At 38.7% G+C, this 18,716-nt stretch overlaps 1 protein-coding gene across 1 annotated transcript in view; it reads left to right on the forward strand.

The window, feature by feature from the left end:
- Positions 1–18,716, forward strand: part of UGT8 (UDP glycosyltransferase 8) — a 90,880-nt gene that overhangs the window by 24,353 nt on the left and 47,811 nt on the right. The window contains exons 2-3 of the mRNA XM_082462868.1: positions 614–642; positions 1,826–2,649. Coding sequence (XP_082318994.1) covers positions 1,828–2,649 — 822 coding nt within the window. The 5' untranslated portion in view covers positions 614–642; positions 1,826–1,827. The remainder of the gene's footprint in view (positions 1–613; positions 643–1,825; positions 2,650–18,716) is intronic.

Here is an 18,716-nt window from a genome sequence, read left to right on the forward strand (position 1 = left end):
AGTCTACTCAGCTAAATGTAAAACACAGTCAGCAGAGCAGTTGCCTACCATTGGTCCATCATCCTGCATGTCTTCTTGGACATGCATGCAGTAACAGGCACTATTAATCACAGCAGTGGACAGTTCTGCTGTAATAGCTGTTTCTACGTAAATCTCACTCCTAAAATTAATAACATGTCTACTTAAAATTCCTAATTTTTCCTCCTTGGCATGGGAAGGAGGCTACACTAGGGAGACACATTGGAGAGACAACACAGGAGGATAAAGACCTGGAAAGTTTTCTCCAAGATTGGCTACTTAATTTTCTTCCTTCAGTGACCTTGTAATTATAGAATAAACTTACTTTATTGCTACGTAAACAGTGTTTTCTCCAAATTTATTTTTTTAAAGCCCTCACGTTAATTCAAGCAACATTTAGCATAGACTTTTATATGTTTATAAAGCGTATTACTTCTGTTTTCTCTTAATGATGTAGTATCATTTAGAAATGGTTTGAAATTTTCCTTGTAATGAGAGAGGGAAAAAGCACCTGGAAATATTTATAGTTTAATCTTGGTATTGGAAGAATCTATCATTGCCTGCTATTGATTTCTTCTTTTTTTTTTTTTTTTAGGTTGCTTGCAGTGTTTGAATGTTGAGAAGGTATAGTTATTTAAACTGCATTTACGTGGTGGGAATTTGTACAAGTAGGATGATTAATATATGATAATGAGTAAAAATAGATATTGATTTGGTGACTGCATATAAATCTATTTTGAGTTGTTCCTTGAAGTAAAAGTGTCCAGTTCTCTTGGGTAACTATTGTTCAGATCTTTCCCTATTTGGAGGCTAATTTAGAGTCTAAGTAAAACTTATTTTGGATAGGTAGGGGGAGTTTGCACACTCTATGGCCCCCATAGGTATTATTTCTAAAAAATGATAGAGGATGAATCTAACTATTGTATATACTCTATTAACACAAAAGAATAGAAGAAGCATTAGCCATCAAGGATACAGCCATCATCCGACTTGCCCTTTGCACCTGAGTTACAGGTACAACACAGGAAGTGTAGTCAAGGACATAGTCACTCATCAGTCACTTCTTTCACAGACATTTAGTGAGATCCAGTTAAATTTCTTGAACTTTTCTATTAAAAGTTTCTCTTCTAGATAATGCCCTGAAATGAATCAGCAAATTGATATAAATTACATAAACAGAGTCTGCCAGGATACTTAAGGGTATTTAGATAAAGGAGAAAGTCACATTCAAGGTCATCTTTTCCTGTGGAAAAATGTATTTTCTATAGAATTACTACTTGAAATAGTTGTTTTCTAAAACATAATCTTTCTTTAGTCATAACTGGGAATGTTACTGCTGTGATAAAATGATTTAAAAAGAGACATACATGCTGATATACCTGGAAATAAAAAGTCTTGGCTCTTCTTCCTGGGATTAACAGTGATGTTCAATTAAAAGATAAACAGATGTTTCATAGATACCTCATAGCTATTATTCAAAGAAGAGAGGTCTTCTGTCATTCAATCTTATAGGTTTCATTTCAAATTTTAAAAAAATTATTTCTCCATTATTGATGCAATTGTGTGTTCCAAAACTGATACATTTTAAATATATTTCAGTTTATGCCAGTTTTGCTGTCAATTCTATACTTTAAAAAATACCTTTCAAAAATAAAGAGGCAACTAGAACAAACATTGGGATAATTTTTAAAAGCGATCCTTAGGCAAAGTACTGGATCAGCAGATACTTTGAAAAAGTGTCTTTATGGTTGTTTTGAATGGTAAGGGTTGCATTCTGTTTTCAGTAGTTTTCTGGTTGTCATTTCAGCTATGAAGTCTTACACTCTGTATTTCATGCTCCTGTGGAGTGCTGTTGGGATAGCGAAGGCCGCCAAAATCATCATCGTGCCGCCAATTATGTTCGAAAGCCATATGTACATTTTCAAGACACTAGCCTCTGCCTTGCACGAGAGTGGGCACCACACAGTGTTCCTCCTCTCTGAAGGCAGAGACATCACGCCATCTAATCATTACAGCCTCCAGCGCTACCCAGGGATCTTTAACAGTACCACCTCGGATGCTTTCCTGCAGTCCAAAATGCGGAATATTTTCTCTGGGAGATTGACAGCAATCGAACTGTTTGACATACTGGATCACTATACCAAGAACTGTGATATGATGGTTGGCAACCGTGCCCTGATTCAGGGTCTAAAAAAGGAAAAGTTTGACCTGCTGCTGGTGGACCCCAATGACATGTGTGGATTTCTGATAGCTCATCTTTTAGGGGTTAAATATGCTGTATTTTCAACTGGCCTTTGGTATCCTGCTGAAGTGGGTGCTCCTGCCCCATTAGCTTACGTCCCGGAGTTTAACTCACTCCTCACAGACCACATGAACCTGCTGCAAAGGATGAAAAACACCGGCGTTTACCTCATTTCCAGATTAGGGGTCAGCTTTCTGGTTCTTCCCAAATACGAAAGGATAATGCAGAAGTACAACCTGCTGCCGGAGAAGTCCATGTATGACTTGGTCCACGGGTCCAGCCTGTGGATGCTGTGCACGGACGTAGCACTGGAGTTTCCGAGACCCACTCTGCCTAATGTTGTCTACGTAGGAGGGATCCTTACCAAACCGGCCAGCCCACTACCAGAAGTAAGGTTTGCTGAGCTCCTTGGGAATCTTTTCTAAATAGAAGTGTCAATTTGTCAGCTTTGACTTTTAGAAGAGATAAGAGTTGGGCATTGTCGGGTAACAAATGCTATTCTAAAAAGTGGTTAAGACACAGAGCCTACCAAGGTCCCTTTATCTGTGGGTGCCTCACTCCCCTGGAACGCATTCCTACAGCATTTCGGTAATCCCGAGAGGCCAATCTGCCATATGGTCAGTAGACTGGAAAGTAGAGTTTTGATTAAGTTGTAACTGTACTATAACAGAGAATGTAGTTAGATAGTTCGTTTTAATGAGTGTAAGTGATTTTGCTTTTAATTAAACACAGAGATCCTTCTGATCTCCCCCAGAAAGCACAGACACAGTTGCCTGCATCTCGGTTAGGTCCCGTGAACTCAAATAAGTAGGATGACATGAATAGTGGTTCTTCTTTCAGCCGTCCTGACCACTAGAAAGTTTATGTCCAGCATTGAAAATGAGGTAGTAACTTCCATTAGCCTAGGAAGCTAACTAATTTTAAGTTAGTAAGCAAATGTAACTGTTTAAAGAAATCATGCCCCATCGTGATTTCATTTCAAAGATGGAATTAATTATGTTTTAACAAAACCCTTCTACTCTGAGTCAAACCTGAATTCTTTTTGCTGGCTGAGCTGTCAGCACACACCCTTGTGTTCTGTTCTCCATCCTAGTTTGTTTTTTTATGAGGTATCTCAAACTGACAGGAGCCATATTGCGTATCGGTTGTTGTAGGGGATTTTCTAACCTCAGGTTGACTCTGGATTTAATCTCAACATCTAATGGCATTTACCAGAAGTGTAGGGCCTGTTCTATGATTTTTGCTATTGCAACCATTTCTACTCTTAAAATTCTTAAAGTAGCCACTCACAACAACTGTTAAATTGTTCATCCCTAACTCTGGTCACTACATTTAAGAAAAAATCTGCCAGGGCCTTGATGAAGAGTAAATCTAGTTTTCTCCTATAGTTATCAGGTAAGCACAATCACTAGGCAGAATTTTCTCATGGGGAAATAAGGTGATTGGAATATACAGCCTGTAGACTTCTTTAACACCTCCATTAGAAGCATATTTAATAAATAATACTTTGATATAGTTCATGTAACATGAAGAAATAGAACTTGCCAGATCTTTGGCCCATAAACCCTAGATGCCGCTGGTAGACGCTGTGAGAGTGAGCTCAGGCCTTCTCTCTGACACCAGCTGTGAAGGATAGGGGTTAGTCTCAGCATGTCTCAGCCATTTGTGAATTTACTTAAGCCCACTTTGAATCCCAGATAGTCTCTGCCAGAGTCACTGTGTGATGTATTATCCCTTTCCTAAAGGTAACTAAAATCAAACTTCAGAAGCAGCTTCCAAGAGACCTGGAAGCAAGTCTGTCTCTACTTTAACTGAGTCATTCGTAATGTCAGGCAGATCAACCGTACTCCCTCAAATCTTCATCTTTTCCCAAACAGGGTACTGCCCTTCTGCTTGCTCCTTTGGGTTTTTGGTCGAATGCTATCTCCCTTCTTCAGGTTGAAGAAGGAACCAATGATAAGGAATCTTCTGATTGCCTTTTTTTTTTCCTTCCATCCCTGTACATTTTTCTTGAGTTGCAGCAGCTTGAACTGTATAAGTACAGAATACTATTGTACGCTTAGTCAAATAGCATGGGTCCTTATGCCTGTTAGTTTCACTATGGTAGTCCCCCCTTATCTGCAGCTTCAGTCATCCTCGGTCACCCACGGTCTGAAAATATTAAAATTCCATAAATAAGCAATTCATAAGTTTTAAATTGCACATCATTTGGAGTAGCGAAGCTTGATGAAATCTCACATAGTGTAGCTCTGTCCTGCCCAGAATCCCCAGCCATCCACATGGTCTGCTCCTGACGTCATTGCCATCGTAATGGCTCCATGATCCAGCATCGCTTGGAGCAGATGATCCTCCTTCTGATGTATCATCAGAAGGTCAACAGTAGCCTAACTCTATCTCACAGTGCCTACGTCATTCACCTCACTTCATCTGATCACGCAGGCATTTTATCATCTCGTGTCCTCACAAGAAGGGTGAGTAGAGCACAATAAGATATTGAGAGAGAGAGAAACCACATTCACATAATTTCTATTACAGTATATTATGATCTATTTTATATTAGTTATTGTTAATCTACTGTGCCTAATTTATAAGTTAAACTTCATCATAGGTATGGATGTATAGGAAAGAACATGGTATGTATAGGGTTCAGTACTATTCAAGATTTCAAGCACTCACTGGAGGTCTTGGAACGTATACTCTGTGGATAAACGGGGGGGCTACTGTACCTTGTTTTACTTTAAAAGCATCTTTTGTGTGGTTTTTGGAGCCTCATATAAGGTTATTACCCAAAATGTTTTCTGATTTGCCATGATTTCTAGTTTGACACTGGCTTGACCTACTTTGTGGGCTTTCCTGTTCTTTTTTCCTCTTTGGGCTTTTTGTAATGATTCTTTTGAAAATGTGCTCTTTATTTACAATTATTGCTTTAGCTGTGACAGTTAGGTGTCACACTCAGATACCTACACATCTGGCATGTGCATGTGTTATGTATGTGGACCAGATAAGTATATTATTATCATGGAAAATCTGTTCGGTTATAAGTGTGAAGGGCCTTTTTCACTTCAGTGTGCCATTTACAAAGTTCTTCAATAGGGAGTATTTTGAAGAATGATGTGTCTTATCCTTTCATATATTCCTCACAGTAATGAGGCTTTATATGTGTAGGACCATGTGCGTTCCTATTGCGATTTCTCTAGTAGATTTGTCTGATACAGTAAACTGTACCTCAGGTTTCTAAAAGTTAATGAGTTTCTCAAATACCTGTATTACTTACAGGTCATGGTTGTGACACTAAAATAATAGAGCCCAGCAAGTGGCCTCCTAGAACACATGATTCACTAATAACAGCTTAATTGTTAACTGCCTTGGTATCTTACACTGGCAATGGATTAAATTTTCCAGATGTCTGGAAATGATTTGACAGTGGGATTTCATTTCACAACCTGGGATGAAAAGATAGAGAAAATGTCTAAAAGACATTTTCCAGGAGCTTTCATAATGTTTGAGCCCAAAGAAACTCTAGAGAGCATCTAGTTCAGCTCTATTTTTCCTCCTCAAAATACAAAAATTCGTTTGTCACATAGGAGATTAAAAGAATTTGAGTGTTTTGTCCAGGCCAGAGTTTGTGGCACAGCCAAGTGAATTGTTTTGCTATTAAACAGAGCCAAGTGGATTGTTTTGCTATTAGTTAGATATTTTGTCAAGATGCCTGCATCTCTTGTCACTCATTTTACTCATTTACACATTTATAGTGTATACAAAACTATGCAGAGACAATTTTGCTAATCTTTATTTGCTGTCTCAAAGATTGTGAGGACTTAATATAAGAGTCACATTACACCATTTGGACTCTTCCTTGTGCTTTAGAGATTTAATGATAGAAATCAGGCAGAATCCAAATGCTTTTGATTACAAAATGTTGCATTGGTGTAGAGTGAAGAAATTGTCTGCCTTGATAATAGAATCATTTCTAAATGCATGCGCCTAACTTATCATACTATTTACTACTGGGCTGCCTACAGTAGGAGGCCTTAAAATGTCCTTAAGGGGAAGAGGTTTAGTTTGGATTATATCCATATAGTGGCTTATCTCTATCTTTACAGGGTGGTAGAGAATATGGAAACAAATTAAAAAAATAAAAAGCTTTTCTTAGGTCAGGAAGGAGGTCTGTAAATAGATCCCTATTTGATTAGGTCCTTCAAGTATTAAATGTGAATGAAATAATAACATCTTATAGGGGGTGACTGTAGCTTTTAGTGGTTTGATTAGGGGGTAATAACAATAATACTACCAAAGAATAGTACATTTACTTAGGGAGTCTTTTGATGATTAAAATTCACATGTTTCAGGTGATAATTTTTAGATGATTTCCCATTGGTGGGAAGTGGTCTAGCCCTGCCAAGCGGTTGACCTCAGCCCCTTTTCAGCTTCTATAGCCCTGAACCGTAATTGCACCTAATGGATTGTACCTTAATTATTGGTTTTTCACACGGCTTTCTCCCTAACTAGGGTGTGGATGCCATAAAGGGTGGACAACAAGGTGGGTAACCTCTGTACCCTGAGTGCCTGGAAAATGGTAACCACTCAGTGAATGTTTAAAATTAAATGAATTGCATCAAAGAGAAATAGTTGCCAAAAAATAGGTGATTGAACTAGTACAGCAGTGTTGTTAATATTATAACCATTATTTATTTATTCCAAATTATGTCCAGATGCCATTGCAGCCATTAAGTAACCAAACATTCCAGGTTAAGTTATTTTAATGAATTAGAATAGCCACTAATGATACTGATATTGAGAAAAGGAGATCATCATACATTACCCAACTGGTGAGCTAAATGGTCTCTACTATGTTCCAAATATACATGTGAACAGGGCTAGTAGTGCAAGTCAGGCCAGCTGTTACTGTGTTAAAGATGATTTGGGGTAGTATGGCACTCATTTGGTGGACCTCAGAGGTGCTTTATGGCCAGGCTAAGAGTATGAAAGGCATTTTCATTTCACCATTTGTAGAGACATTCTTAATTTAGGGAAACACAGTCCTGGGGAAAGATACAGATAAGAGATAAACAGATAAGAAAGAGCAAGAGACCAAGGACAGTGTCATGAGATACTCACTGTTTTGTCATTTTGTAGTTTGCCTGAACTCCCTCACAGAGAAAGGTTTGGGGGGAAAAAAGAGACATTGTGCAATGGATTCATCAGGTTATGAGAAGAAGAATAAAACCAAGAAGCAAGACAGTGGCTTTTTTATTTAGTTTTCATTGAGTCACCTAGAAGCCATTACTTATTATTAAATATGGAAATGGAAAGCTGACCTCCCCAAGAGTGAATGGATGTCTAAGCTGAGTTATGGGACCAGAGTCCTTAGGGCTAACAGATTGATCCAGGGTTGCACAGCAGATGTGGAAAATTAAGGCCATTTTAATAGTATGTTGCATATAAGTTATCTCTTGAAATATAAAGCTAGAGATAAAATTATAACCATTGTATCATATTGATTAAAATGTCCCCTTTTAAATAAGTATCATTTAATCAAAATATATATCTTTTATAGTAAGTTCCTTATTTTGGATACCATCACTCACAAATAATTTTTTAGGATGTCTTCATCCATGCAGTACTACTGTGCTATATTGGTAGCTGTGCAGGGATCAGAAAATTGAGAACTCTAATATTTGGAAGAGATGAATGATTTAATTCCAATTACTGATTCTTAGCTTAAATATTCACCACAACATGATAGTTGGGCATAAATAATAGATTCCCTATGGGAACTCAGTAATGTAAAATGTTGTTGCAGATATTTCTTGCAAAGGTTTTGTAGGTTGATCATATATTTTTGTCTTTATTTTGTAGTAAGAAACCAGATTACCTGGCTAAGTGAATCTATCCAAGAAGTAAATCAGGCACGGTTGCAGACATCAATAAGTTACTGTTTAGTTCACTGATGTGGTAATTTTCTAAGAAGCACTGTAGTTTTAAATAGCTTATCAGTTGCTTCTGTAAGCATCATAGGCTTACAAGGGTTTCCTGATACATTAGGAGACCCGAATATAATTGAAATTGCAGAGTCTGACATGATTTTTAAACACCTTCCTCCCTCTGCTGTTAAGTATTTAAGCTTTAAGATGCCCTGCAGAATTGTTCATTTAGATATTAATTCAAATGCTGGCGATGTCAAGGGAAATATTTTTTAACTGGTCATTTTTTACAAATGATAGTTCTCATAATTAAATTGCTGTTGGCACCAGTTTTTAGAATGATATTCTTCACAAATAGTCTCATTCCAAGCCGAACAGTTCTAGTTTTGAAATTAAAATTGCTCCTGTCAATGAGTTTGTCAGATCTATTCCTGAGTGCAGATTTTGACAGAGAGGATGGAGTGAGCGTGACCTTCTGAAGAAGCAGTGGCACTGGAGACAAGCTACCTATTTCATAGTTTGTTTACGGAATTTTTTATACCAACTTTCCAGGGGCTGCGGCAAAGTAGCAAAGTGGAAAAACATGGGCCTTTTCAGCCAAATGGTCCTGGCTTTTAGTCCTGGCCTTCATAAGACTCTTTCGGACAAGGGAGGGAGTCAGCCTCATTAAAACGAGGACAACAGTGCTTACCTCGGAGGGTTTCCATAAATGAGCGCAATGGCAATAACTAGTGGTGGTAGTTGTTGCTCTTATTATTGTTGTGATAACTCGTTATTTAAGATGCGCTATAGTTACTGAATCACTATCACTTGCTGTCGTCCACCTGGCAGATAGAAGAATGGTTTCAGAGGCGTAGGGAGTACGTGGAGGAAGTGTCTATGGCGTCACCTCTACTCATTTTAGGGGTTGGCACTTGGTACTTCTACTTCCATCTCGGGGATGTTTATTTCCCTTTCTTTCATTGTCTTTCTCACTGAAGTAGAATGAAAATGACAGGTGAGATAGGTGCCCCTTAGACCATCTGAGTGTCTTAAGAAATGAGCAGAAGCTGACAGGGATGTGTTGTAAGGGCAGGAGAATTAAGGAAGTAGCCCTCTGGTACTTCTGAATGCTGGCTTCTTCAGGTTCAGTGATCCTATCTGTGGTTTTTCAATCCTTTAAATGGAGGAGCAGGGATTGCAGCGCCTCTTCTGCTGCCTCCAGGCTTGTTCCTTCTCCTTCTGGGCTTCTCATTCCTGAGGGACCTTTGGGGAAGCTCCAGACAAATAAATACCTGCCTTCTAGACAGAGATTCTACCCAGATTCTCCTCCACACTCAGGCCCTGTTGAATTAGATTATTAGATTAGATAACCCATAACCCTCAAAAAAAAAAAAGTTTGAGATTTTCTTCTATCTAGATCTAGAGTGCAGACTGCATTCAACCTCAGTGTTTATCCTTACTTCTTCCTATATCTCTATAGCCTGCCCAAGTTGTAGCTTTTGTATACTGTAACTCCTTCACTCTCCGCTGTATTGTTGAGATCAGAATCTCATCACATTCTTGTTAAAACATGGGTTGTAGGGCCAGTTAGGAGATCTGGGATGGGCCTACTAATCTGTAACAAGTTCCTGGGTGATGTTGTTGCTGCTGGTTTAAGGGCTAACCACACTTTGGGAACCACTCATTTAGATTCAGACAATAAGTGTGAACTGTACATTTTAATTACATTATGTAATATATTTTGTATGAGAGTCATTTTTTTCCTGATCATTATAGATTTTTTCTCTTCTAGAAAATTATTTTCAATATAAATTGTACCACCATAAATGTATGTACATATCTAGATTGCCCTTGCTTTAGGAAGCAGATCTACATAGAATATCCATGTGCAGCCATGTTAATAATAGGTAAGGTCTTCAGTACTAAAGTCCTTTAACTTTTCTCCCTATTTTCCTTTATCTCTATCACTGTTTTTTGTTTTTTTTTTTTTAACATCTTTATTGGAGTATAATTGCTTTACATTGTTGTGTTAGTTGCTGCTGTATAACAAAGTGAATCAGCTATACGTATACATATATCCCCATATCCCCTCCCTCTTACGTCTCCCTCCCACCCTCCCTATCCCACCCCTCTAGATGGTCACAGAGCACTGAGCTGATCTCCCTGTGCTATGCGGCTGCTTCCCACTAGCTATCTATTTTACATTTGGTAGTGTATATATTTCCATGGCACTCTCTCACTTCGTCCCAGTTTACCCTTCCCCCTCCCTGTGTCAAGTACATTCTCTACGTCTGCATCTTTATTCCTGTCCTGCCCTAGGTTCTTCAGAACCATTTTTTAATTTTTTTTTTAGATTCCATATATATGTGTTAGCATACGGTATTTGTTTCCTCTTTCTGACTTACTTCACTCTGTATGACAGACTCTAGGTCCATCCACCTCCCTAAAAATAACTCAACTTCGTTCCTTTTTATGGCTGAGTAATATTCCATTGTATATATGTGCCACATCTTCTTTATCCATTCATCTGTTGATGGACACTTAGGTTGCTTCCATGTCCTGGCTATTGTAAATAGTGCTGCAATGAACATTGTGGTACATGACTCTTTTTGAATTATGGTTTTCTCAGGGTATGTGCCCAGTAGTGGGATTGCTGGATCATATGGTAATTCTATTTTTAGTTTTTTAAGGAACCTCCATACTGTTCTCCATAGTGGCTGTATCAATTTACATTCCCACCAGCAGTGAAAGAGGGTTCCCTTTTCTCCACACCCTCTCCAGCATTTATTGTTCGTAGATTTTTTGATGATGGCATTCTGACCGGTGTGAGCTGATACCTCATTGTAGTTTTGATTTGCATTTCTCTAATGATTAGTGATGTTGAGCATCCTTTCATGTGTTTGTTGGCAATCTGTATATCTTCTTTGGAGAAATGTCTGTTTAGGTCTTCTGCCCATTTTCGGATTGGGTTGTTTGTTTTCTTGATATTGATCTGCATGAGCTGCTTGTAAATTTTGGGGATTAATCCTTTGTCAGTTGCTTCGTTTGCAAATATGTTCTCCCATTCTGAGGGTTGTCTTTTCGTCTTGTTTATGGTTTCCTCTGCTGTGCAAAAGCTTTTAAGTTTCATTAGGTCCCATTTGTTTATTTTTGTTTTTATTTCCATTTCTCTAGGGGGTGGGTCAAAAAGGATCTTGCTGTGATTTATGTCATAGAATGTTCTGCCTATGTTTTCCTCTAAGAGTTTGATACTGTCTGGCCTTACATTTAGGTCTTTAATCCATTTTGAGTTTATTTTTGCGTATGGTGTTAAGGAGTGTTCTAATTTCATTCTTTCACATGTAGCTGTCCAGTTTTCCCAGCACCGCTTATTGAAGAGGCTGTCTTTTCTCCACTGTATGTGCTTGCCTCCTTTATCAAAGATAAAGTGACCATATGTGCGTGGGTTTATCTCTGGGCTTTCTATCCTGTTCCATTGATCTATGTTTCTGTTTTTGTGCCAGCACCAAACTGTCTTGATTACTGTAGCTTTGTAATATAGTCTGAAGTTAGGGAGCCTGATTCCTCCAGCTCTGTTTTTCTTTCTCAAGGTTGCTTTGGCTATTTGGGGTCTTTTGTGTTTCCATACAAATTGTGAAATATTTTGTTCTAGTTCTGTGAAAAATGGGAGTGATAGTTTGATAGGGATTGCATTGAATCTGTAGATTGCTTTGGGTAGTACAGTCATTTTCACAATATTGATTCTTCCATTCCAAGGACATGGTATATCTCTCCATCTGTTTGTATCATCTTTAATTTCTTTTATCAGTGTCTTATACTTTTCTGCATACAGGTCTTTTGCCTCCTTAGGTAGGTTTATTCCTATGTATTTTATTCTTTTTGTTGCAGTGGCAAATGGGAGTGTTTCCTTAATTTCTCTTTCAGATTTTTCATCATTAGTGTATAGGAATGCAAGAGATTTCTGTGTATTAATTTTGTATCCTACTACTTTACCAAATTCATTGATTAGCTCTAGTAGTTTTCTGGTAGCATCTTCAGGGTTCTCTATGTATAGTATCATGTCATCTGCAAACAGTAACAGCTTTACTTCTTCTTTTCTGATTTGGATTCCTTTTATTTCTTTTTCTTCTCTGATGTGGCTAAAACTTCCAAAACTATGTTGAATAATACTGGTGAGAGTGGATAACCTTGTCTTATTCCTGATCTTAGAGGAAATGGTTTTAGTTTTTCACCATTGAGAACAATGTTGGCTGTGGGTTTGTCATATATGGCCTTTATTATGTTGAGGTAAGTTCCCTCTGTGCCTACTTTCTGGAGGGTTTTTATCATAAATGGGTGTTGAATTTTGTCAAAAGCTTTTTTTGCATGTATTGAGATGATCATATGGTTTTTCTCCTCAATTCGTTAATATGGTTTATCACATTGATTGATTTGCGTATATTGAAGAATCCTTGCATTCCTGGGATAAACCCCACTTGATCATGGTGTATGATCCTTTTAATGTGCTGTTGGATTCTGTTTGCTAGTATTTTGTTGAGGATATTTGCATGTATTTTTATCAGTGATAATGGCCTGTAGTTTTCTTTCTTTGTGGCATCTTTTTCTGGTTTTGGAATCAGGATGGTGGTGGCCTAGTAGAATGAGTTTGGGAGTGTTCCTCCCTCTACTATATTTTGGAAGAGTTTGAGAAGGATAAGTGTCAGCTCTTCTCTAAATGTTTGATAGAATTCGTCTGTGAAGCCATCTGGTCCTGGGCTTTTGTTTTTTGGAAGATTTTTTTTTTTTTGATGCATTTTTTTGTTTTAGAATTGGGCAATTATCATTATTATTTTTTAAATTTATTTTTGGCTGTGTTGGGTCTTCGTTTCTGTGCGAGGGCTTTCTCCAGCCGTGGCAAGCGGGGACCACTCTTCATCGCGGTGCGCGGGCCTTTCACCGTCGCGGCCTCTCTTGTTGCGGGACACAGGCTCCAGACGCGCAGGCTCAGTAGTTGTGGCTCACGGGCCTAGTTGCTCCGCGGCATGTGGGACCCTCCCAGACCAGGGCTCAAACCTGTGTCCCCTGCATTGGCAGGCAGATTCTCAACCACTGCGCCACCAGGAAAGCCCTGTTGGAAGATTTTTAATCACAGTTTCAATTGCAGTGCTTGTGATTCGTCTGTTTATACTTTCTGTTTCTTCCTGGTTCAGTCTTGGAAGGTTGTGCGTTTCTAAGAATTTGTCCATTTTTTCCTGGTTGTCCATTTTATTGGCATATAGTTGCTTGTAGTAATCTCTCATGATCTTTTGTATTTCTGCAGTGTCAGTTGTTACTTCTCCTTTTTCATTTCTAATTCTATTGATTTGAGTCTTCTCCCTTTTTTTCGTGATGAGTCTGGCTAATGGTTTATCAATTTTGTTTATCTTCTCAAAGAACCAGCTTTTAATTTTATTGATCTTTGCTATCTTTTCATTCATTTCTTTTTCATTTATTTCTGATCTGATCTTTATGATTTCTTTCCTTCTGCTGACTTTGGGGTTTTTTTGTTCTTCTTTCTCTAATTGCTTTAGGTGTGAGGTTAGGTTGTTTATTTGAGATGTTTCTTGTTTCTTGAGGTAGGATTGTATTGCTATAAACTTCCCTCTTAGAGCTGCTTTTGCTGCATCCCATAGGTTTTGGATCATCGTGTTTTCATTGTCATATGTTTCTGGGTATTTTTTATTTCCTCTTTGATTTCTTCAGTGATCTCTTGGTTATTTAGTAGTGTATTGTTTAGCCTCCATGTGTTTTTTTCCCCTGTAGTTTATTTCTAATCTCATAGCATTGTGGTTGCAAAAGATGCTTGATGCAATTTCAATTTTATTAAATTTACCGAGGCTTGATTCGTGACCCAAAATATGAACTATCCTGGACAGTGTTCCATGAGCACTTGAAAAGAAAGTGTATTCTGTAGTTTTTGGATGGCATGTCCTATAAATATCAATTAAGTCCATCTTATTTAATGTATCATTTAAAGCTTGTGTTTCCTTATTTATTTTCATTTTGGATGATCTGTCCATTGGTGAAAGTGGGGTGTTAAAGTCCCCTACCATGATTGTGTTACTGTCGATTTCCTCTTTTATGGCTGTTAGCATTTGCCTTATGTATTGAGGTGCTCCAATGTGGGTGCATAAATATTTACAAGTGTTATATCTTCTTCTTGGATTGATCCCTTGATCATTACGTAGTGTCCTTCTTTGTGTCTTGTAACAGTCTGTATTTTAAAGTCTATTTTGTCTGGTATGAGAATTGCTACTCCAGCTTTCTCTTGATTTCCATTGCATAGACTGTCTTTTTCCATCCCCTCACTTTCAGTCTGTATGTGTCCCTAGGTCTGAAGTGGGTCTCTTGTAGACAGCATATATACAAGGTCTTATTTTTGTATCCATTCAGCCAGTCTGTGTCCTTTGGTTGGAGCATTTAATCCATTTACATTTAAGGTAATTACCAATATGTATGTTCCCATTACCATTTTCTTAATTGTTTTGGGTTTGTTATTGTAGGTCTTTTCCTTCTCTTGTGTTTCCTGCCTAGAGAAGTTCCTTTAGCATTTGTTGTGAAGCTGGTTTGGTGGTGCTGAATTTTCTTAACTTTTGCTTGTCTGTAAAGGTTTTAATTTCTCTGTTGAATCTGAATGAGATCATTGCTGGATAGAGTAACCTTGGTTGTAGGTTTTTCCCTTTCATCACTTAAAATATGTCCTGCCACTCCCTTCTGGCTTGCAGAGTTTCTGCTGAAAGATGAGCTGTTAACCTTATGGGGATTCCCTTGTATGTTATTTGTTGCTTTCCCGTTGCTGCTTTTAATATTTGTTTCTTTGTATTTAATTTTTGATAGTTTGGTTAATCCATGTCTTGGCGTGTTCCTCCTTGGATTTATCTTATATGGGCCTCTCTGCGGTTCCTGGACTTGATTGACTATTTCCTTTCCCATATTAGGGAATTTTTCAACTATAATCTCTTCAAATATTTTCTCAGTCCCTTTTTCTCGTCTTCTTCTGGGACCCCTATAATTTGAATGTTGGTGCGTTTAATGTTGTCCCACAGGTCTCTGAGACTGTCCTCAATTCTTTTCATTCTTTTTTCTTTATTTTGCTCTGCGGTAATTATTTCCACTATTTTATCTTCCAGGTCACTTATCTGTTCTTTTCCTCAGTTATTCTGCTATTGATTCCTTCTATAGAATTTTTAATTTCATTTATTGTGTTGTTCATCATTGTTTGTTTGCTCTTTAGTTCTTCTAGGGCCTTGTTAAACATTTCTTGTATTTTCTTCATTCTATTTCCAAGATTTTGGATCATCTTTACTATCATTACTCTGAATTCTTTTTCAGGTATACTGCCTATTACCTCTTCATTTGTTTGGTCTGGTGGGTTTTTACTTTGCTCCTTCATCTGCTGCGTATCTCTGTCTTCTCATTTTCCTTAACTGACTGTGTTTGATGTCTCCTTTTCGCAGGCTGCAGGTTCGTAGTTCCCATTGTTTTTGGTGTCTGCCCCCAGTGGGTAAGGTTGGTTCAGTAGGTTGTGTAGGCTTCCTGGTGGAGGGGACTGGTGCCTCTGTTCTGGTGGATGAGGCTGGATCTTGTCTTTCTGATGGGCAGGACTGTGTCTGGTGGTGTGTTTTGGTGTGTCTGTGAACTTATTAGGCAACCTCTCTGCTAATGAGTGGGGTTGTGTTCCTAACTTCCTAGTTGTTTGGCACAGGTTGTCCAGCACTGGAGCTTGCTGGTCGTTGAGTGGAGCTGGGTCTTAGCGTTGAGATGGAGATCTCTGGGAGAGCTCTCGCCGATTGAAAATACGTGGAGCAGGGAGGTCTCTGGTGGACCAGTGTCCTCAACTTGGCTCTCCCACCTCAGAGGCTCAGGCCTGACACCCGGCTGGAGCACCAAGACCCTGTCAGCCACATGACCAGGTACGTGGTGAGTTTCTTGCCTTTTGGGAAGTCTGAGGTCCTCTGCCAGCGTTCAGTAAGTGTTCTGTAGGAGTTGTTCCACACGTAGACGTATTTTTGATGTATTTGTGGAGAGGAAGGTGATCGCCACGTCTTACTCTTCCACCATCTTGAAGGTCGATCCTCTAGGGACTTTAACATTTGTTATTATGGTTTTTATTTTTTAATCTTCCAATCTTTTTGCTCATGAAGGGAAGACGCACACAGGACCTTAAGTATGCGGAAGAAGTGGCAAGATTTAGGTATTGCCAAATTTGGGGGACTATCCTTCTGGAGAAGATGAAACTATCACTGTTTTTTTTTTTTTTACAACATTGTAAAAATATTTTATCTCAGGTTAATATACAGCACTGGATCAAAACAGGCTATGATTTTAAAGTCATATTACAGAAATGCCTATTTCTAAAATCCTAAGAAGTTATATGCTGAAATTGTTTTTGTTCTTATGTACAATCTTATATCTGAAATCTAGTAGCAAGCAGAATGTCATTTACTTTATGTAGCATTTTGTAAATGCTCACTACCCATTAACATTTCTTTGTAGTTATAACATATCAATATTATAAATATAACAGAATGAGAAAGGGTTTGTTTTTTAGTGTCCAGTCTTTACATTAGCTTGCTTACTCAGAAAATACAGTTGACCCTTGAACAACACAGGGGTTAGGGACATTGACCCTTCTTCCTCTCAAAAATCCCTGTGTAATTTACAGTTGTCTCTGTATACACAGTTCCTCTTTATTTGCAGTTCCTCATTCACGGATTCAAGCAACCATGGATCGTGTAGTACTGTAGTATTTACTATTGAAAAAAATCCGTGTGTAAGTGGATCCATGTAGTTCAGACCCATGTTGTTCAAGGGTCAAGTGCATTTTTACGCTGCGACAACCACTTTTATGTTTTTACTTTGAAGGCATCTCTCTTGCAAGTTAACAAACCCTGAGCATGCACGTAAGGCAAACACTGGCCCCTGCCTGATAAACCCAGTATTGTCCTGGAGCTGAGAGTTGCTTTGTAAGGGGTATTTTTGTAGGAAGAAAACAGGACAGATAGCCAGAGAGAAATAGGCATTGAAGTAGTGGGATGGAATTTTTCAGGTACTTCTTTTTTTTTTTTTTTTTAAGTATTTATTTATTTATTTGTGCCTGTGTTGGGTCTTCGCCTCTGTGCGAGGGCCATCTCTAGCTGTGGCAAGTGGAGGCCACTCTTCATCACTGTGCGCAGGCCTCTCACTATCACGGCCCCCCTTGTTGCGGAGCATAGGCTCCAGACGCGCAGGCTCAGCAATTGTGGCTCACGGGCCCAGCCACTCCGCGGCACGTGGGATCTTCCCAGACCAGGGCTCGAAACCGTGCCCCCTGCATTGGCAGGCAGATTCTCAACCACTGCGCCACCAGGGAAGCCCTCAGGTAGTTCTTTTTTTTTTTTTTTTTTCATTGCAGCAGTATTTTTTTTTTTTAAACATCTTTATTGAAGTATAATTGCTTTACAATGGTGTGCTAGTTTCTGCTTTACAACAAAGTGAATCAGTCATACATATACATATGTTCCCATATCTCTTCCCTCTTGCATCTCCCTCCCTCCCACCCTCCCCATCCCACCACTCTAGGTGGTCACAAAGCACCGAGCTGATCTCCCTGTGCTATGCGGCTGCTTCCCGCTAGCTATCTATTTTACACTTGGTAGTGTATATATGTCCATGACACTCTCTCACCCTGTCACATCTCACCCCTCCCCCTCCCCATATCCTCAAGTCCATTCTCTAGTAGGTCTGTGTCTTTATTCCCGTCTTGCCACTAGGTTCTTCATGGCCTTTTTTTTTTTTTCCTTAGATTCCATATATATGTGTTAGCATACTGTATTTGTTTTTCTCTTTCTGACTTACTTCACTCTGTATGACAGACTCTAACTCCATCCACCTCATTACAAATACCTCCATTTCATTTATTTTTATGGCTGAGTAATATTCCATTGTATATATGTGCCACATCTTCTTTATCCATTCATCCGATGATGGACACTTAGGTTGCTTCCATGTCCTGGCTATTGTAAATAGATCTGCAATGAACATTTTCGTACATGACTCTTTTTGAACTATGGTTTTCTCAGGGTATATGCCCAGTAGTGGGATTGCTGGGTCCTATGGTAGTTCTATTTGTAGTTTTTTAAGGAACCTCCATACTGTTCTCCATAGTGGCTGTATCAATTTACGTTCCCACCAACAGTGCAAGAGTGTTCCCTTTCCTCCACACCCTCTCCAGCATTTATTGTTTCTAGATTTTTTGATGATGGCCATTCTGACTGGTGTGAGGTGATATCTCATTGTAGTTTTGATTTGCATTTCTCTAATGATTAAGGATGTTGAGCATTCTTTCATGTGTCTGTTGGCAATCTGTATATCTTCTTTGGAGAAATGTCTATTTAGGTCTTCTGCCCATTTTTGGATTGGGTTGTTTGTTTTTTTGTTATTGAGCTGCATGAGCTGCTTGTAAATCTTGGAGATTAATCCTTTGTCAGTTGCTTCATTTGCAAATATTTTCTCCCATTCTGAGGGTTGTCTTTTGGTCTTGTTTATGGTTT

The sequence above is a fragment of the Balaenoptera physalus genome (assembly GCF_965194825.1).
Source record: "Balaenoptera physalus genome assembly, chromosome: 5".
Lineage (NCBI taxonomy): Eukaryota > Metazoa > Chordata > Mammalia > Artiodactyla > Balaenopteridae > Balaenoptera > Balaenoptera physalus.